A 22,651-nucleotide genomic window follows, 5' to 3' on the forward strand; every position below is an offset into this window, starting at 1 on the left:
GGGAATAGAAGTAAAGCTTCTATTCTAAGAACTGAAGTGCTAATGTGGCAATAAGAACTGAAAGTGGGTTCAAGTGATTAGAGCCTTGGAAGCAAAGGTCAGGATGGTCAGAGGTGAGTTGCAGAGGTGGGCAGCCACCAATCTCCATCTTAGAGGCCAAGCTAAGGAACTTGGTTTTTAGCCTAACGGAATTAGATGCTGCTGTAGGTTTTAGCAAAATTCATGCCTTTTTTGTCCTTTTTTCTGTCATTTTAATAATGTTTGGGAAGGGCATCTGTGTGTTCAATCTGAAGTCTTAAATTTGTTTGGCCTGTTCTGCTGAGCTGTACCCACACAGAATACTTATTGAATGACATGAATTCAATAAATTTAGGATTTGTAGTCCACAAAATATCCCAAACAACTGTTACCATCTTTTCCTAAATTGAATTGATTTCAGAATCATTACTCAGAAACTGCCACTTAACGAGGCATTCTGAGCTGTACATTCAAGTGGTGTCGAGAGTTGTAGCTATTGCAGCCTTAACATGGGTATAGTTCATACAGGGATTCTGTCTTAAAAGGAGATTTTTTTTAATTGGCTTCATTTCAACAGCATGGATAAAAATATTTCAGAAGCGTTGCTGAGAGTAAATGAAGTAATCATCACTAGGTACTTCTGTACAAGAGAAGGGCTCCATTTAGAATAGAGAGAAGTAATAAAGGGGCCTCAGAAATCCAAAGATGTCCTGATTTGCATGCATACTGATAGCAATGTTAGGCTGCAGTGTCAGTCTGCCCTCCATCAACCCCTCCTTCCTTTTAGAGATATCTGGTGCCTCCTGCATCTGAGCATCTTTGGGGAGAGACAGGAGAAAGCATTGATCATCTTCTCCCTGACTTCCCCTGCAAACTGAGATGTGGGCGTCCTCAGTTCTGCTAAGTCCATCATCACGCGCCAGTCTGGCTCCACTTTGTAATTTGTTGACGTCCTCCATTTGTTACTATCTCTCTAGCTGTTTTCTCTGTGTTTTCTCCATTTATACCTTTCGGATCCTTTTTCTACCACTTTAATAATGTTGGAATAAAGCATCTATATGTTCAATCTGAAACAATTGACTGAAACTTTATTGTTTTAATTTGCATTTCCTGGTTGTATTTTTTTCATCATTATGGACCATTTTTACTGTTCCTTCATGAATTACCTACTCTTATCTTTTGGCTGGTTTTCTATCAGGAATTAGTCATTTTCTTATCAAGTTTTATAGCTCTTTTATATCATGTATATTAACTCACCATATATAAGGTTTGTTGCAAAATTTTTTCCAGTTTGTCATTTACTTTTAACTTTTATGACTGTTTGTGCATGAAAAAGGTTACTTTATGTAGTATAGTTTGTGGACAGTTTTCATTATTAAAAAGTATTATTAATTTGAAATTTTAACCCAATCGAGTTTGTTTAATTCTTGAATTACTAAGTCTTTCAGCAATTTCATGCATCGTATGCCCTTATTCAGCCTGATACAGTGAAATACTTTACCTTCTAGATATGTTAATAATTTCATGTTTTTATAGTCACTTTTTCAAAAAGTATGTATTTTATTCAAAATAAATTTCAAATTTATTTTTTATGCAGTGTATATAAGGGGAGAATTTAAAAATTAATTGTATGTATAGCAAGTGTGCCATCAAATACTTAAATATAAAATACCATTGTGTGTAATTAAAGACATAATTTAAAAGCAACCACTCATTCTACCACTACCTGAATCCTTGTCTAAGGATCTGCCTTTGGGAGAACCCAAACTAAAATAATTAAAACTGGAAGTGGTCCAGGAAGCATACGCTCAGATGAGTTTCTGAATGGCCACTCATTGGCCAGAAGAGCAACAAAGACGATATTGTTAGTGGTAAGTGGCTTGAGATGCCCGCCCCCAATGCTGTCGGGTCATTACTGCTCAGTCTTGTCTATGGTGAATTGCAGCAGAATGCGGAAGGAAGGAGATGCATGGGGCTGATGGATTATCTCTACCATTTGAGAGACACGGTGGCAGTGATTGTCAGAGAAGCAGAGATGACAGGCTGTTTTGCAGTGTCGTGGATACACCACTGGAAGAAAACGGCAGGCTCAAATCAGCCAACCGCCAACTCCAGACACAATGTAAAATCAGAAAACCTCTATGACACCCACATCTGCTGCTGTTAGAGGGCAGGAAGTACCGGCTGAGAAGAAGGCCGATTGTGAGGACAGCAAAACTGCAGAGAAGGCTTACTACACAGCCTGGCAAACGTCCTATGCTAACTCAAGACTCTGGTGGAGAAGAAATGAGCATCTGAGGGCTGAAATAGAAACTCCTGAGTGAATGTGTTTGGATCTCCATATGCTAATGCCACCCAGGCCTCCTGAAGTGACTTGCTTTCCATTATTCAAGAATAGTCCATTCTCCTTGCCTAGAGACCATTCAGAGAGCTCCTGTAAAATGCCTCACAAAATAGTAGTTGTCATCATCAATATTCACCCATCTTTCTTATAAAACTAGGATCCAATCTCAGCAGGGCCTGCCTGGGGAAGTGTTATTCTTATTTTGGAAGCAAAGGAATTCCCCCTCCCCTGCCAAAAAAGAAATAATTCTGCAACACATGGCTGATGTCCTTTCCTTTTTATGGAAAGGAACCAGAAGTATTTGCCTTAGAATATACCTCAAGTGCAGTGAGCTACCAGAAAGCGTGTCATTTAAGAATAGAAAAGGCAGGCTCAGCGACCATAGTGGCCGGCCACATGCACCGAAGCTGGTGAGTCCGAACCCAGCTCCAGCCAGCTAAACAACAATGACAACTGCAACAAAAATATAGCCAGGTGTTGTGGTGGGTGCCTGTAGTCCCAGCTACTGGGAGGCTGAGGCAAGAGAATTGCTTAAGCCCCGGAGTTTGAGGTTGCTGTAAGCTGTGATGCTACAGCACTCTACCAAGGGTGACATAGTGAGACTCTGTCTCAAAACAAACAAACAAACAAAAACAAAAAACAGAAAAGGCAGTTTTGTAATATAGAGGAACTCTCCCATAACTCAGGATCTAATGTCTGAGAAGTCTTCATATTGTACTGGGATGGATTTCTTAAACTTGGGAAAAACACTTTCCTACAGTAAATGAGGGAGAAATGTAGAACAGCTTTATCAAATTTTTAATAAAAGAGAAAAATCCTTAGCAAGGAGATATTCTTGAATAGATTTAATGCTTAAGACCACAGACTCTATTAGCTCGCTGACTGTTTCCCAGGAAATACTGGAGGACACTTCCTTCACTAAATCAGAAAGGAGAGTGCTAGTGTGGGGACACTGGCATTTCCTGAGAGATTCAGTGTATCTATTCTCATTAGGCTGAAGTGTACCATCAGGAAAGCTGCCATGAAATGAGCTATTTGATGTCACTGGGATGAAAGGATTCTGGGATAGTAGAAGCCAGGTGGTGCATTTTGTTGTCAGAGGCAAGGTGGATGTAATTACTATACTGAGAAGCTAAGCCACAATGAAAATCAGAGACCCTAACTCCCATGAATCTGTGGCAATAGTCTTCAGGGATACAATAGATGGATGGTGTGGTAGACTGAATAATGGACCCTGCCCCAAACATGTCCACATGTTAATCTCCTAAAACCTGTGAATGTGCTACCTTACATGGTAAAATGGACTTGCAAATGTGATTAAGAATCTTGAGAAGGGGAAATGATCCTGCAGAAGTGTACCCAGGGTAATTACAAAGCTCTTTGTAAAGGAAAGAAGGAGGTGGAGGTTAGAGGGAGAGAAAGAGAGAGACAGAGAGAGAGAGAGAAAGGTGGTGGGGATGACTTTTGAAGATGCTCTGCTGCTGGCTTTGAAGATGAAGAAAAAGGCAATGAACCAAAACATGCAGGCAACCTGCAGAAGCAGGAAAAGCAAGGACATACATTCTCCCTAGAGGCTTGAGAATTAACATAGCCCTATAAACACCTTGATTTTAGCCCAGGAAACTGATTTTAACCCTCTCACCTCCAAGAACTTTCAGGTAATATGTGTGGTTTTAAGCACAATGAGGTTTGCAGTAATTTATTGCAATGGTTGGTTTTATGTATCAACTTGGCTAGGCTATAATACTCAATTATTCAATTAAACACTAATCTAGGTGTTGCTGTGAAGGTATTTTATAGATGCAGTTAATATCTACAATCAGGCCAATGGCTCACATCTGTAATCCTAACACTCTGGGAGGCTGAGGTAGGTGAATTGCTCAAGCTCACGAGTTCGAGACCAGGCTGAGAAGGAGCAAGATCCCGTCTCTACCAAAAATAAAAGAAGTTAGCTGCATGTTGGGGTGGATGCCTATAGTCCCAGTTACTAGGTAGGCTGAGGCAGGAGGATGACTTGAACCCAAGAGTCTGAACAGTTGCTGTAAGCTATGATGACACCATAGCACTCTACCCAGGGTGACAGAGTGAGTCTCTGTCTCCAAAATACAGTTTACCTTCAACAGTGTAAGTGAGCCTCTTCCAATCAGGTGAAGGCTGGAAGAGCAAAAATTGAGGATTTTCAAAGAAGAATAAATTCTTCCTCAAACCTGCAGCATTAACTTCTTCCTACATTTCTATCCCACTGGCCTGCTTTAGGATTTCAGACTTGCCATCCCCCACCCTCCAGTGAGCCAATTCCTTAAAATAAATAAATACATATATTTAAAAATCTCCTATTGGTTCTATTTCCCTAGATAACCCTGACCAAAACTTTTGTTATACTAAGAACAGAAAACCAATACAAGTGGCTAACAAGGGTATTAAGTGATCTGTACAACCAGAAAAGACCAAAAAATTTAGTCACCTTTTTTTACTTGAGCAAATTTGAACCAATCAATGCAAAGAAATCCTCTTTGAGGATTTTTCCAATCCTTTTGCAAATGGACAAGCATCCCTGCTTCTTAAATCATATCATTCAATAAATGCCATGGTGCTAGAGATATTTGTGAAATATGAGAAGCCTATATGCTCTTCTGAAAGCTCCCATAGAAGAATCACGGCAAAGACCCCTAAGGGCTTGGAGCAAGGCTATGCCATCTGCAGTAGAGAACTATTCACCATTCCAAAATCGATGCTACAATGCTACTGGACCTTAGTGGAGACTGAACTTCCAACCAAGACAGAGTAAGTGACTATGGAACTGGAGCTATTCACTTTGACCCTGATATTACATCAGGGATCATGTTTGAAGAGGGAGGCAGAAGAGCATTTCAGCATATTGTGAAATGGCACATCCTGGGTCATACTTAAGCAGGTGCAGAGAACTTCAGTAAGTTACCTAAGCAGTGTCCCAGATCCTTACATTGCATAGTTCCATCAATGCAGCACTTTTAGTGAGCTGACGGAGAAAGGACAGCTAATAGAGAAGGAAAAATCAGACCTACTTCATAGACAGAGTGATTTGACATGTTTGCAAGATGAAAATAGGCCTCTGTTACACACAGCCTTTCTCAGAAGAGGTTTGGAAGGACAGGGTTGAAAGTCCTGTGGGGTTTACTTTGTCATCAGCTTTATATGAAGAGGGAAATGGCCTGAGGTAAGAATATACATAGATTCCTGAGCAGCAGCTAATTAATCAGGGAAGTGTAAGGAACAACCTTGGAAGAGTAGGGAGTAGGAGTGTGAGGAAGAATGATGTAGAAGGACCCACAGACATGAACATAAGTGGGTGGATCTTTATGTCTCCTCTCAATGTCTGTCAGAGACCATCTACCACAGAGGAGAGACACTGAACAGCCAGGTAGTAAAGACGACCAGCCCCAGTGCTAGCACAAAGAGCCCATGAACAGAACAGCCTTGCTGGTAGGGATGGAGGGAAAGGGAGAAGACACAAATAATAAGTAAACAATCACACAGATTGTTATGTGGTAATTATTATCAATACTAAAGGAAATAAATATAAAATGTAAGTTGAGTAATCCTTGTCCAAAAGGCATGAGACCAGTAGTGTTCAGAGAATGAATTTTTCTGGATTTGTATATTTCCATGTACATAATGAGTTACCTTGGGTATGGAACCAAGAACATGAACAAAATTTGTCTTATATGCACCTTATACACACAGCCTGAAGGTAATTTTATACAATATTTTTACTACTTTGCACATAAAACAAACTTTTGTTTGCATTTTGGCAACACATCACAGAAGGTCAGGTATGGAATTTTATCCTGTAGACCATGTCAGACTCAAAAATTTCAGATTTGGGGGAATTCCAGATTACAGATTTTCAAGAGATTGGGGCCCCACCTTCAATCTTTTTAAACATAACAATGGCAGCCTAGAATTCTTTATCCTGCAAAACTAAGTTTCACGATCAATGGAGAAATTTAAGTTTCTTTCAGGAAAGCAAACACTGAAGGAATTTGTCAAGACCAGACCTGCTCTGCAAGAAATACCCCAAACAGCATCATATATGAATCAGCAAAATAGATACCCACAAGTAGAAAACCACTGAAAAAAATCTAGAGCTCATAACACTTATAAAACAATACACACATTTAAAGAGGTGGATATTTTTACATTATCTTTTACATTTACCTGGATGGAGTTGAAATACATTCTTCCTCTTCTTTTTTTTTTTTATTAAATCATAGCTGTGTACATTAATGCAATCAATCATGGAGTACAATGTGCTGGTTTTGTATATAATTTGAAATATTTTCATCAAACTGGTTAACAAAGCCTTCATGGCATTTTCTTAATTATTGTGTTAAGACATTTATATTCTACATTTAGTAAATTTCACATGTATCCTTGTATATTGCACGAATGGAAAAATAAATATCTAATGTACCCCTTATTAATATGAACCCAATATATAAATAATTATATGCTCCTATGAACAATAAAACACAAATATAGTCTAGTATGGGATAGAGGGAGGCAGGAGGGGGAAGAGGGGAGGAAAATTGGCAGAATGAGTGAGGGAATGAGGCGGGATCTCACCTAATGTGCACGTTTTGGGAATATATAACATGCCCCCTGGGTGAGGGGCTCTTTTACAACTGGAACTTTGCTCTGGAAGTGAGAACAATGTAACCTAAAAATTTGTACCCTCATATTAATTGGAAATTTAAAAAGAAACACACAAAAAAGCAATAAGGTACTACCCAACAGGATGATCAAAACAGCATCCCACAAAACAATTCCATTTCTTAACATTAATTGTTTAAACAAGTCACACAAAAACAAAGGGTAGCTGAATGTATGAAAAGACACCCCAAGTATCTATTGTCTCCAAGAGACATCTAAACTACAAGGATGTACACAGGATCAATGTGAAAGGATGGAGAAAATATTCCATGCAAATGGAAACCAAAGAGAACAGTCTTGCCATTCTCATATCAGATAAAATTGACTTTAAATTGACAAAAGTACAGAAAGACAAAAATGGTCATTATGTAACGGTAAAGGGAGAAATTCAAAAAGAAGACATAACAATCCTAAATATTTGTGCATCTAACACAGGAACACCCAGATTCATAAGGCAAACCCTATTGAATCTAAGCAAAGAGACAAATAGCAGCATTGTAATTACTGCGGACTTCAACACCCCACTGACAGAACCAGACAGATCACCCAGCAGAAAATAAATAAATTAACAATGGATTTAAACAGGACTCTACAACAAATGTGCCTAATAGATATTTACAGAACATTTTACCCCAAAACTACTGAATATACATTTTTGTCATAAGCACATGGAACATTCTCCAAGATTGACCATATTGTTAGGCCGTGTCTCAAAAGAAAAGCAAAATATAAAAAAATCATACTATGTATCTTCTCAGACCACAGTGGAATAAAACTAGAAATCAACTCCAAAAGAAACTCTCAATTCTGCAAAATTTCATGGAAATTAAACAATCTGTTCCTGTAGGATTATTGGGTCAATAATGAAATTAAGATGGAAATCTAAAGATTCCTTAAAGTGAATGACAAAGGGGACACAAGGTATCAAAATCTATGGGATCCAGCAAAAGCAGTCCTAAGGAGAAACTCATAGCTTTAAATGCCTGAATCAAAAAAATCACAAAGATTACAAATTAGCAATCTAATGACACACCTCAAAGAACATTAAAAGGGAGAGCAAATCAAACCCAAACCCAGCAGAAGAAAATAACTAATTTCAGAGCAGAACTAAATAAAATTGAAAACAAAAAGTACAAAGGATCAATAAAACATAAAGTTGGCTTTTAGAAAAAAAAAATAAAGAAAACCAACATACCTCTTGCTAAATTAACCAGAAGTAGAAGAGAAGGACCCAAATGAGCTCAATCAAAAATGAAAAAGGAGACATTACAACTGATACCATAGAAAAACAAAATATCATTTATGAATACTGTGAAAATTTCTAAGCACATAAACTCAAAAATATAGAGGAAATGGACAAATTCCCAGAAACACACAATCTCCCAAGACTCAGTCAGGAAGGAATAGAACTCCCAGAGAGGCCAATAATAAGCAACAACAGTAAAGCAGTAGTAAGCAGTAATAAAAGTTCTTCCAACAGAATAAAGTCCTGTACCAGATGGATTTACAGCCCAATTTTACCAGATCAACAAAGAAGAGCTGGTACCCATATTGAAGAAATTATCCATAACATCAAGAATGAGGGAATACTCCCCAAGTCATTCTGCAGATCCAGTATCACTCTGCTACCAAAGCCAGGAAAGGAAACAACAACAAAAAAAATACTGTAGAACAATATGCCTATATGAATATCTATTCATATATAGATGCAATAATCCTCAATAAAATACTAGCAAACTAAATTCCATAGCACATCCAAAAAATAATCCACCATGACCAATTAGGCTTCATCCGAACATGTTTAAATCAATAAATGTGATTTACCACATGAACAGAAGGAAAAACAAAGGCCATATGATCATCTCAATAGATGCAGAAAAAGCATTTGACAAAATTCAGCACCCTTTCATGCTAAATACCTCAAGAAACTAGGCTTAGTAGGAACATATCTCAAGATTATAATGCCCATATATGACAAACCCTTAGCCAACATCATACTGAATGGGGAAAAGTTGAAAACATTCCCACTGAATATGAGAACAAGACAAGGGTGCCCACTGTCACCATTTCTATTTAACATAGTGTTGGAAATCCTAGCCAGAGCAATCAGGCAAAAGAAAGAAATTAAGGGTTTCCAAATCAGGGAAAGGAGAGATCAAACTGACCAAACTATCACTTTTTACTGATACTATCTTATTTCTAGAAAACCCCAAAGACTCCTCCAAGAGACTCCTGAAATTGATCAATTCAGTGAAGTTTCAGGTTATAAAATTAATGTATATAAATCAGAAACATTTCTGTACATCAGTAATAGTCAAGCTAAGAGGCAAATCAAAGACTCAATACCATTTGTAATAGATACAAAGAAAATAAAATACCTAGGAGTATACTTAACAAAGGATGTAAAAGACTTCTACAAAGAGAACTATGAAACACTGAGGAGAGAAATCAGAAGATGCAAACAAATGGACAAACATATCATGCTCATGGATCAGTAGAATCAACTTTGTTTAAATGGCCATACTACCCAAAGTGATTTACAGATTCAATGCAATCCCCATCAAAATACCAATGTCATACTTCACACTTCTAGAAAAATAAGGCTATACTTCATTTGTAACCAGAAAAGAGCCCAAATAGCCAAATAAATCTTAAGCCAAAAGAATAAATATGGAAGCATCACATTATCAGGTTAAAACTATACTACAAAGCTGTAGTAACCAAAACAGCATGGTACTGGTACAAAAATACAGATATAGACCAATGGAACAGAACAAAGAATACAGATATAAAACCATACACATACAGCCAACTGATCTTTGACAAGGCAGACAACAAAATACAGTAGGGAAAAGAATCAGTATTCAATAAATAGTGCTAGGAAAATTGAATAGTCAAATGCAGAAAAATAAAACAGGATCCACATTTCTCATCACTCACACACACAAAAAAAATTCACAATGGATAAGAGACTTAAATGTTAGGCATGAAATCACAAGAATTCTATATGAAAATGTAGGAAAACTCTTCTAGATATTGGCCTAGGACTCCAGTGGCAATTACAGCTACAATAAATAAGTAAATGTGACTTAATTAAATGAAAAAGCTTCTTCACAGCTAAGGAAACAATAAACAGAGCAAAGAGAAAACCTACAGAATGAGAGAAAATATTCACAAGCTAGATAGCTAATAAAGGGCTAATAACAAGAACCCATAAAGAACTCAAGTAAATCATCAAGTAAAAAAAAAGCCAACCCCATTAAGAAGTGGACTAAGACATAAATAGATACTTTTCAAGAGGGCAGACAATGGCCAGTAAAAATGTTCACCATCACTAGTCATCAGGGAAATGCGGATTAAAACCACAATGGGGTATCAGCTTAACCCTGTCAGAATGGCTTTTAGTAAAAATTCCCAAAGCACTAATAGATGCCAGCATGTATGTGGAATGCTTATATACTGTTGGTAGGACTGCAGATTAGGACAACCTCTATGGAAGTAAGTATGGAGATTCTTCAATGAACAGGTAGACCTATCATTTAATCCAGCAATCTTACTACTGGGTATCTATGCAATGGAAAAAAGTCTTCCTATCAAAAAGACACCTGCACTTGAATATTTATTGCAGCACAATTCACAATTGCAAAGATGAGGAATCAACTCAAGTGCCCATCAATTCATGATGGTTAATAAAATGTGTTATGTGTGTACCATGGAGTATTACTCAGGTATGAATTAATGCCTTTTGCAAAAATTTGGATAGAACTGGAGACCATTCTACAAAGTTAAGTATCTCAATATTGGAAAAGCAAACACCACGTGTACTCATTATTAAATGGAGCTAACTGATGAGCACACATATGCACAGAGTAGAAATCAGTCTCAGGGGAAGGGAAAGGAGAAGAGGGGCAAAAACCTACCTAATCAGTACAATGAACATTATTTGGGGGATGGGACACACCTATACTCACGACTTAAGCATTGCAAATGCAATCTATGTAATCAAAACATTTGTACCCCCTTAATATTTTGAAATAAAAATAATTAATTAATTAAAATGTAAAAGATGAATGATTGTGGGGGGGAAAGTACAAAACAGGGAACCAACCATACTCCAGGGTATCATGGAAGGCTTCTCATAGGAAGTACAATCTGAAAGTTGATTAGATGGTTACAAGACAAGAAAGGAAGAGTGTAGCAGACAGACTGTGTGTGAACACCCTGGGATGGGAAGATGTTTAGTACATAAGAGCAACTAAAGAAAATCAGTATGTCTAGAGCACCATCAGAGCATGGGAGAGTGGCAGAGGTAAGACAAAGGAGGTGGGAGGAACCTGAGAAACACAGAACCTTTCATTCCGTGAGAAGAGGTTCTTGGTGCCATTGCTGTCCCCGCTATTGTTATAATTGTTTGCCAGTTCACTTGTTCCTAGTTATCTCCTATTCAACGTTCAGTTCTTACTTCCTCAGGGACACTTTCCCTGATGCTCCAGGTTAGTATTGGTTATTGACATTTGTGCTTCTCTTAAGAGCATTGAAAATCATTAAAAAAGGACCTGGTTGACGATACATATTTGGTATTAATAGGCATGTAGATGGTATATGCAGAGTAAAAGGAAATGAGGGCACAGTACGAAAGAACAATCTGAGATGAAAGGAAAAATAAATAAGAATGACAGGTGTTTCAAAGTCAGGAGAAAGGGAAGTTTTGAAAAGAATGTGTTTTCATGTGAAAGCCATAAATTAGTTGCATAGTAGGGCTGAGTACACTGGATACTTTTTCTTCCATTCTTGGGATACTTTACTCAGAAGAATACGTTCCAGCTCCATCCATATAAACATGAAAGAGGTAAAGTCTCCATCTTTATTTAAGGCTGCATAATATTCCGTGGTGTACATATACCTCACATGAAAGCTATAACCCAGTTACAACCTAAGAATAGGGAGAAGGGGGAAAGGGAGGAGAGAGATGGGGGAGGTGGGCAGAGGGAGGGTGATTGGTGGGATTACACCTGTGGTGCATCTTACAAGGGTATATGTGAAACTTAGTAAATGTGGAATGTAAATGTCTTAACACAATAACTAAGAAAATGCCAGGAGGCTATGTTAACCAGTGTGATGAAAATGTGTCAAACGGTCTATAAAACCAGTGTATGGTGCCCCATGATCACATTAATGTACACAGCTATGATTTAATAAAAAAAGGTGAAAGTTGAAGAGGAGGTCAATTAAGATATAGCCTAGAAAAATGTCCATTTGATTTAGAAACATGAGTACACCAATAGAAATTGGAAAATGCCACAGATCTGAGCTTAATTTATTGTTTTGTTGATTGCCTTCAGGTGTCCTCAAACTTTTTACACAAGGGGCCAATTCACTACCCCTCAGACCGTTGGAGGGCTGGACTATAGTTTAAAAAAAAAAAAACTATGAACAAATTCCTATGCACACTGCACATATCTTATTTTGAAGTAAAAAAAATAAAACAGGAACAAATACAATCACACTTTCTCATGTGGCCTGCAGGCCGCAGTTTGAGGACCCCTGAAAAAAGTAGTGGAGAACATGTTGACAATGCAGATTAAACATAGTATGTCAAAGTCTGTAGCCAATAGCATGAAAGATTGAGTGTATTATCCTTTCAGTATCTGAAAACTATTATTCTGTTCAGCAAAGAAGTTGCACACATCATTGACTCTCCAATGAATTCTGACTCACACCCTCATTGTCATTTCACTTTCATCTCACTAAGTAACTGTAAACGAAAAATAGCAAATAACATTCATGTGGGAACTACATTTGTTCATCGGGTGCAACTATTGATCAGTTATTAATACGAGAATGTCAAAAATCAATGAAATTAATGATTTTGTGTAAATAAATTGGCTATAGGGAATTTTCAATAAAGATGATTGAATAGTTTTATTGTTATTCTAAAATTATGTACCACATATTCTTTTTATCAATAAAATGTATAATAAATTTGTACTCATATATATGCATGTATTTTTTCAGAGAGACAATTATACATTTTCCAGGGTACCACTGTCATTAATTATCACTAATAACCATTAGAGAAATGCTCAAATATGCTTATATAAATTTAAAACAAATTCACAGGTATGACTTTGAAATAAAATGTCATAAAAATGGGAACAAAGAAAATAAAATGGAAATTAACTACTATAATATGGTCTCTGTGGATAATCTTAATGATTGACTTACAAATAAAATTTTAGAACGCATGCTATTTGAAGTTCTTACAGAAAAGGAAAAGTCTGAATTTTTCTTTCACCTGTGGTTTTGCTAAATTGATTCAACAATTCTAACCTTCACATTCAGCTTCTAGAGCAGTGGTTCTCAACCTTCCTAATGCCACAACCCTTCAATACAGTTCCTGTAAAGAAAAATTAAATTTTAAAGAAACAGAAAAATTCACATAAAACAAAGGGATATTGTGGTAGCTTTAACACAGGTTCACAAATTCTTTAATATGCTTCCCTTCCCTTCAGGGACTAATTGCCTTCTCTGAATATAGTCTTGACTTAATAACTCTCCTCTAATGATCATAATATGGTGGAAATGACATTATAACTTCTGAGTGTAGGTCTAAAAGATATTTCAGCTTCCATCTTTCTTTCTTTAATCATTTGCCCTGAGGTAAGTTAGCTACCCACATGTCAGAGGACACTCCCACACCCCTCTTTGGAAAGGTCCACATGGAGAGAAACAGAGGTCTCCTAAAAATGGAAGTACACACTTTCAAATCTAGGTGAAACCATTGTGGAAGAAGATCCTTCAGCCCCATTTAAGCCTTCAGATGACTACAGTTCTAGCTGACATCTTGACATTAACCTCAAGAGAGACCTTGAGCCAGAACCACCTAGCCAAGTGGCTTCAGACCCTCATTAACTGGCTTATAAGAAATGTTAGTGGTCATTTTAAACCACCAAGTTTTGGGGAAGATTTGTTATACAGCAAAAGACAACTGATACAACAGATAGTAATGACATCAGAAAGGAGTTTACAGATCAACGAGTCTTCAATAAACTTAGGAACTCTACTCAGTGCAACTTTGAACTTCTCTAACAAGTTGTTTTGTGCAGTAATAGACCCAGAGACACTTGGCATTCACCTCCTTGCTGAAGGATAATTAGTGGTACCATTTATTTTTCGCAGAGATAATGAGGGCAGAATTCCTAGAAGAAGTAGCATTTGATCTAGACCTTGAGTCTTAGGTTACATTCCAGTCAGCAGGACTAGATAATAGGTGTCTGGATTAGCATATTTCTGGTGGCAGAAATCACAATACTTGTTCTGAAAACTACATAGTAGATAATAGAGGACGGGGAAAATTCTAGGACAATGGTTCTCAAACTAGGGCATGGCTAAGAATCTCTTGGGGTGCTCACTTAAGACACAGGTCTTGGGCCCCATTCACAAAGTTAACTTGGTAGAACTGGTAGGGGCCCAGGAACGTACCTTTTAACAAACCTCACAAGTTATTCTCATACAGATAGACCTCCTTGGATCATGATTTGAGAATCATGTGATAATGGAATAAAAAAAATCTCAGACTAGAAACATAGGTTAGGAGCAGATCATGGGAATTTAAATGCTGAACTTAATAAGCTATGTAGTTGATATGAACAAACAGTGAGAAGCCAGACAATTTTTATCAATTTTTCATGGTGAAAAATTTCCTGTGCAAGTAGTGCTCATAGTCTAAGGAAACTTTACACCACCATATTCAGCAGTTATCAAGATTTTTCTACATTGGTTTCATTATTTCTTTTTCATCTTATTAATATTGATGATGAAGTACTTTAAAGCAAATCATATACCTCATGTTATTTAACCGTTGTATGCTTCTCTATGCATCCCTAGTTTCCTAAATAATCACATTGCCTTTAGTACCTAAAACACGAACAACTCAGTGGAATCATATAATACTCAATTCATATTCACATTTTATTAACTGACTTTTAAGAAAATTTATTTTATTACTAATTTGAATCTGATCCAAACTATGTCTATACATCGCATTTGATGCTGTATCTTAAGATTGTCCTTGTTTTTTAAGATTTTTAATCAAGAGCAGTCTGTTTTCCCTCCTTTTTTTATTTTCTTATTTTATTTATTTATTTATTTATTTATTTATTGAAATAGAGTCTCACTATGTCATCCTCAGTAGAGTGCTGTGGTGTCACAGCTCACAGTAACTTTAAACTCTTGAGCGTAAGCGATTCTTTTGCCTCAGCCTCCCAAGTAGCTGGGACTACAAGTGCCGGCCACAATGCCGGGTTATGTTTTTTGTTGCCGTTGTCACTGTTGGTTTAGCTGGCCCGGACTGGGTCCAAACCCGCCAGCCTTGGTGTATGTGGCCGGCACCCTACCCACTGTGCTATGGTTGCCAAGCCTCCTTCCTTTTTCTAATTTCGTGGATTATTGAACTCGAACATTTGTTGTACAGGACATTTCTCAGTATGGGCCTTTTTTGTGTTCTTGGGGTGTCATTTAACTTAATCTGATATCCCCCATATTTCCTCTAAACAAGAGGTTAACTCAACAGCTTCATTAAATTCAGATTTACTTTTTTTTTTTTTTAAGAATACTTCATAGGGGCCTGTGTACTTTATAATGCATGCAACTAAAAAGCACATGACATCATGGTTTCCTGTCCGAAATGATGCTAAGAATGACAAGTAGTTTTAAGGGGTGACAGACCAATTCCTTCACTGTAAATTTTCTCAACAAACTTTGATCTAATTGGCTCATTCATTCTTAATCACTGCCTTGATAAAATTTTTCATCAGGAGTTTGCAAAATGTTTTAAATCTTTTATTTCTTCTACTTGTATTATGTGGAATTATTCCGAAAAAAAAATTCCTATTGTTAGTTAAGTCTGTTCGATTACTCTGAAATACAGTTCATCTAGGAATGACAGGATAAATGCTTAATTCTTTCCAATAATTGTCATTTGTTAAAGTTGCTGCTGCCACCTTCCCACCCCCACTGATGCTCTATTTGGTGTTTTGACATCCCATGCTACAAACCCTCCTTAAGCACCCTGGTCACTGCTCAGGATCCAACCCCATGCACAGGGCCTTGTGCCCCCTTCCCCCAGCTCCTGTGTTAAGCTTCCTCTGCCACCCCTAAAAGAAGAGAAGAGAAAAAAAGGGGAGGGGGAGGGAAGAGGGAAGACAAAATAGCCTCCTATTTATTTGAAGGGTCAAAGATATGTATTTCACCATAAACTACCAAATTCTTACTACTCTTCACATTACTGGGACACTCGAATTTACTCACTTATATGTTGACATTTGTTTCAATAAAGTAAAAATACAAACAACTACGTGTAAAGTTGGCAAATCAGGACCTGTAGTCTATGTATTTGAATGCAGCCCATAAAGCGGCTTAATCTCAAAGGAAAGTGAATATCTTGCAGCTATACACTCAAATTTAAAGTACAGGTACAAAGTATGGATAATGCAAGCCCAAGGAGAATTGGGGCATCCTGTACATTGATAGTGACATTATGTGAAAGAATTCCAGGAGTAACTTTCAGGAGTTGGGAAAAGTCTGTGTTTGAAGAATCAAATGCAACATACCCAAACAATACTTCCAGACGCTAGTTGCTTAGACTGCCAGACACATGAAGATGATGGTTGATCCAGTTCCTGAGTTCCACTTCTGCACTCACAGCAACTAGCAATTACTTTTTCAAATAGTATCTGTTATGTAGCATAACTATTTTATATTAACAGTAACAGCATCATTTGTAGTTTTCAACAGTACTCCGTCCCATCACCAAAAAATGGGAGAATTTCCCCACAGACACACATCCCAAAAGACACTGGATGAATTTTTCTGTGTTCTCATCAATGGTTTATAGAATACGTTTGGGAGGTTTCTTGTTTTGTTTTGTTTTTACATGTCTTTATTTAACACATTTATTTCAGCAGAACTAACATTTGCATCAGCATCCAGCTCTCACCTTTCTGGATTTTAAGGTAGAAAGTCCTACCAGGGGTCCTCAAACTTTTTAAACAGGGGACCAGTTCACTGTCCCTCAGACCTTTGGAGGGCTGGACTATAGTTATAAAAAAAAAAAAAACTATGAACAAATTCCTATGCACACTGCACATATCTTATATTGAAGTAAAAAAAAAACAAAACGAGAACAAATACAATCACATCGCCTCCTGTGGCCCGCAGGCCGCAGTTTGAGGACCCCTGTGACCTAGACTGTCCCTACACAATTAGAAAATGATCAAAGTTGAAAAAGAATGGATGGAAATTGATGATTAAGCATCATTTTAGCACTCTTCTACCCTTCTATATGTTTATAGGATATATATAATATGTACACACACATATATACACTAGTTACATACGTTATGCTCAGCGGAGAGCTTTCTGCAGATTACAAGCCTCACTGGCCGCGGGTGCTGGGGAAGGATTAGGGGACCTAGAATTTGGTGTACTCTAGCTAGGCCACAGCTATAGCTTGTAATGTACACGCACACACATATAACTAATATATATGTGTACTATATATAAATATATATGTATATATAATTAATCCAGTCCAGTCCCAGAAATCCTCTTGTCCAAGGAGTTCTAGATGGCAGGTTAGATCAAGACCCCTGTGCACACGTGGCATTAGTGAGAACAACTTCCAATCTCCTCTGGACAGCAGGAGGACAGCCCCCAGAGAGCTACCTATGCTGGTTCTTCCTCTTACCATCTTACACAGGACGAGACTCCTTTGGGGACGACGAGGAGAAAGACAAAAGCAAAACTAACACCAACTTGTAGCTTCCCACTCGGGCGTCCTGGGATTGTGCAGCTGAGCGCCGGGAGCTGCGGCGCGCTGGGTACAAGCTGGGGCGTGCCCGGGGCCAAGGAGTTTCTTGATTGGCTCTTAGCTGAGAATACGCGAAGCCGGGGCTCAGGGGACCCGACCCCCCGCGGGTGCTAACCTGGGAGCTGGCGTCCCAGCCTCACCGAACCTGGTTGGAATGCTTTGGGACGCCAACCCTAACTAAAGGGAGTGGTGAGGTTAAGTTAAATTGTAGTTGTCTGCTGAAGAAGCTATGATCGTAGGAAACCAAGGGCTCTGGAGGAAGGGAGGTAACTCCGGGCTCCTTCCGGTACCTCGGAAGCATTAAGCGAGGAGTGCCGGCGCCTTTCATTTTCCTTGGGCACCTTCCCTTGGCTTAGCATTTAGTAAGGAGCCCTAGTGTGTGTCTGGAAATTGTGCATGATACTGCCCCAACGTGCTCAGCAGGGATCCTTCTGCAAATTACAATCCTCATCCGCGGCGGGATGCTGGGGAAAGCGGACGCATAGGATTGGGAGGGTCTAGACTTTGGTGTCCTTGTAAAGCTACGCCACAGCTTTACTTTCCACTAAGAAAAATATTACTTAACAAAGTCGAACTAAGAGATCTCACGCAAAAGCTGAAAAGACGTAGTAAAATTAAGAAACATACTCAGAGATAGGATTTCTCCCCTTTATTCGAAACGATAGACGTCTTCTAGTATTACACACATTTACGAACTTGCATGAGAGGTGTGCGTAACCTACATATTTGTATGCATACATCATATTACATATGAGAAATTTTTTAATGTTTGGGCAATCAATGGCGGGAGCTGCGATCCTCGCCGGGAGGCAGCGCAGGGCAGGCCGGCCTCCGCTGTGAGCGCCAGGCGCGTCCAGCCTCGCCCAGAGCCGCGCACTTCTCCCCAGAGTCGGCTAGGGCACCGGCGGAGAGGCGGCTCTGCACCCGCCCGGGCACCCCGACGCTGGGGCAGTGACACACACCGGCGTCGAATTACAGCCCTGCAATTAACATATGAATTTGAGGAACTTAAAAGAAGAAGGAGGGGGGGAAAACCTGAGCTGATGCCTTAGTCCTGTGCACACAAGAACTTTTCTCCGGGTGTAAAAACTCTTTGATTGGCTGCTCGCACGCGCCTGCCCGCGCGCTCCATTGGCTGAGCAGACACGCGACCGGCGCGAGGAGGGGGCTGGGAGAGGAGCGCGGGGGGAGACTTAGTGGCGCGTGCCGCTTTTTAAAGGGGCGCAGTGCCTTCAGCAACCGGAGAAGCTTCGTTGCACGCGACCTGGTGTGTGATCTCCGAGTGGGTGGGGGAGGGTCCAGGAGGAAAAAAAAATAAGACGTTGTAGAAGAGACCTGGGAAGGGCGTTTTTTGTTTTTGTTTTTTTGGGGCTGGTGTGCCAGTTGCTTCCTGCGACCCTGAGTCTCCTGGCCTTTGCAGTGCAATGTCCCGCCTGCTGCATGCAGAAGAGTGGGCCGAAGTGAAGGAATTGGGGGACCACCATCGCCATCCGCAGCCGCACCACCTCCCGCAACCCCCGCCGCCACAGCCACCTGCGACTCTACAAGCCAGAGAGCATCCCGTCTACCCGCCCGAGCTGTCCCTTCTGGACAGCACCGACCCACGCGCCTGGCTGGCTCCCACTTTGCAGGGCATCTGCACGGCACGCGCCGCCCAATATTTGCTGCATTCCCCCGAGCTGGGTGCATCCGAGGCCGCAGCGCCCCGAGAAGAGGCGGACAGCCGTGGGGAGCTGGTAAGGAGGAGCAGCGGCTGTGGCGGCAGCAGCAAGAGCCCCGGGCCGGTGAAAGTGCGGGAACAGCTGTGCAAGCTGAAAGGCGGGGTGGTAGTGGACGAGCTGGGCTGCAGCCGCCAGCGGGCCCCTTCCAGCAAACAGGTGAATGGGGTGCAGAAGCAGAGACGGCTGGCAGCCAACGCCAGGGAGCGGCGCAGGATGCACGGGCTGAACCACGCCTTCGACCAGCTGCGCAACGTTATCCCGTCGTTCAACAACGACAAAAAGCTGTCCAAATATGAGACCCTGCAGATGGCCCAGATCTACATCAACGCCTTGTCTGAGCTGCTACAAACGCCCAGCGGCGGGGAGCAGCAGCAGCCGCCACCAGCCTCCTGCAAAGGTGACCACCACCACCTTCGCGCCGCGGCCTCCTACGAAAGTGGTGCGGGCCCTGCGACGCCAGCAGGGGCTCAGGCGGCCTCCGCAGGGGGGCAGCGGCCGACTCCGCCCGGGGGTTGCCGGACTCGCTTCTCTGCTCCAGCTACCGCGGGAGGGTACTCGGTACAGCTGGACGCTCTGCACTTCTCGACTTTTGAGGACAGTGCCCTGACGGCGATGATGGCACAAAAGAATCTGTCGCCTTCTCTGCCCGGAAGCATCCTACAGCCAGTGCAGGAGGAGAGTAGCAAAACTTCTCCTCGATCCCACAGAAGCGACGGGGAGTTTTCCCCCCATTCCCATTACAGTGACTCGGATGAGGCCAGTTAGGAAGGTGACAAAACCCTGAAAACTGACACAGAAACAAAACCGTCCTTGCCCCGTGCGCGGGAAGCCCCGCGGTTAAAGATCCCCGCACCCTTTAATTTTTGCTCTGCGACAGTCGTTGTTTAGCAACGACTTGGCTTCAGATGGCAGCTATATTCGATGATTTACAAATGCCGCCGCCGTTCCAAACTTCCTACGGTCCATATTGTTTGATGAAAACTTACTGTTAAAGTTCTGTCCTTTCCCCACCCCCCAAATTCTGCTCCCCACGTAGACAGTTAGGGTATTAATTATTTGTACCCATATATGGCATCATTACTCTAGTTCCCTGCTGCCAATACGCTGCTAAAAGCTCGCATCTTCTTCTCTGTCGCTGGTTTGGGTTTAATTTATTTTGTGCCCTGGCAATCCATCACTGTGTGTTGCGCGCACTCTCGCGAGGGAGAATTAGTCTTCCAAAGCTGTTTCCCGAAATGCATTATAAAACGCAAAGTTAATGCTTCCAAAGTAAATAACTTTTAACTGTGGAATTGTTAGAAAGAGAGGAACTTTAAGGCTTACGTGTTGTATAAACATACGCAGTATGTATATCTGACGCAAAAGGTTTGGCGTCTTTTCGGAAACTTGGCGCACGCACTTTATCAGCTGCTGCCGCTGCTGCTCCACCAGGAGAAAACGCAACTGCCAATTGCAGACCCGTTTTTTTTTTTTTAATTTTTAAACATAGCCACTTAAACTTCCAAGCTCTTTGCAAATGTTTGTTTAAAAAATGGAAAAAAATGAAAAAATATAGTAGTGTCAAAAGCATTTGGTCAATTTTATTTTGCTTTGTTAATGTTAGAAAACTTATTTATTATTGAATGTTTGCTACCATTTCTACTTATCTTGATTGGTTTGTTTTTTACATTTTCTACTCGAGATCATTTTATTTTAATTTAGCAAAGCCAACTGCCATTGCTTTATGTATTTACTTTTGCAAAGATGAAAATAAACGTGAAAAGTAGCTTTTATTTGTGATTTATTCTATTCCAGTATAACTATTGAAAATAGTTTCTAAACGACCTTGAAGGCTTGATCTAAGTCCTTTAGTAAATACTATTTTAAGGCTGGGCATGCTGGCTCACACCTGTAATCCTAGCACTTTAGGAGACTGAAGCTGAAGGACTGCTGAACCCAGGAGTTTGAGGCCAGCCTGGGCAATATAGCGAGACCCCATCTCTACCAAAAGCAAGTTTGTTGTGAATTTATGCGTTCTTACAGTTTTGAAGAAAAGTGCTATATAGTAAACTTTGTGCCTTCAGGTAGCTTCCAAAACCTTACCAAAGAAAAGCTCTCAGGTCACAAGTTACATTGGGAGATAAAACTTTTCTCAAATTTGCAGCACAGCTCTGCCTCTGTCATAGCCAGGACCTTTCCCGGCTCCCTTACTCCTAGCCCCAACAGCATCTGCAAGGGGAGGCACTTTCTTCAGGTCTTGTAGGATCTAGCCAGGAATAGTTAACTTTACCAGGGCTAGCTGTTTCCACTCATAAAACTGGCCAAACTGAAAGTTTTTCACAGGTCAAAAGCACAGCACAAGTGTGCTCTCCTTTTCTCTCCTCTCTCTATCTTTTTGGGGGGATAGGAGACCTGAAAAGACAAAGAGGACAATGTAAAATAACTTGAAGGGAAGGGGGAATTGGACTGTTGATTCAAAATTTAGAAGCCTGAAGTTGCCCTAGGAAATTGTTGACCTCCGTTCATTTGTTTTCTTCTCAAACAACTCTGCCCCTTCCAGTATCTTACAGAAACTAATGTGTGTGTTTATTTTTGTCCTTCTGAATTACCGTCTATATAGAAAACATTCAACTACATTTTTGAGTCCGTTGTGGAAATTAAATGATGCTCTCACTCTCACCTCAGGCGTCCTCACTAAGGAAAAGCCTGTTCTGGGTCACATGTCCCTAAAGTTTTGGAAAAGCTTATTAGTATGCATGTGGAGAGAATAGAAAGCTGAATTTTAAGAAATAAATTGGATTGGCCAAAATGAGAGTGGAACTATTACACTAAAGATTCAGCCACATTCCGCTGGATAAACATCGCTGAATTTGAGACGGTTGATTTTAAGCCAAGTCTTTTATGTTTTGTGTCCTCATTGGGATAACAAATTGCAGGAAAAGGAAGGTCGAAAGGGGGAGTGGGAGCGAGGGAAGTGTAGTTTAATCGTTCTTGCATCGCCTCTCCCCCCCAGCACCTCAAAAAGAG

The 22,651-nt window shown here is 40.2% G+C and overlaps 1 protein-coding gene across 1 annotated transcript; it reads left to right on the forward strand.

Moving 5' to 3' along the window:
- The first annotated feature begins 19,165 nt into the window (after nucleotides 1-19,165).
- Nucleotides 19,166-21,408, forward strand: ATOH1 (atonal bHLH transcription factor 1). The gene has a single exon (XM_053594957.1). The coding sequence runs from the start codon at nucleotides 19,349-19,351 to the stop codon at nucleotides 20,408-20,410; it is 1,062 nt and encodes a 353-aa protein (XP_053450932.1). The 5' UTR covers nucleotides 19,166-19,348; the 3' UTR covers nucleotides 20,411-21,408.
- Nucleotides 21,409-22,651: the final 1,243 nt, after the last annotated feature.

Source organism: Nycticebus coucang, chromosome 1 (genome assembly GCF_027406575.1).
Source record: "Nycticebus coucang isolate mNycCou1 chromosome 1, mNycCou1.pri, whole genome shotgun sequence".
Taxonomy (NCBI): Eukaryota; Metazoa; Chordata; class Mammalia; order Primates; family Lorisidae; genus Nycticebus; species Nycticebus coucang.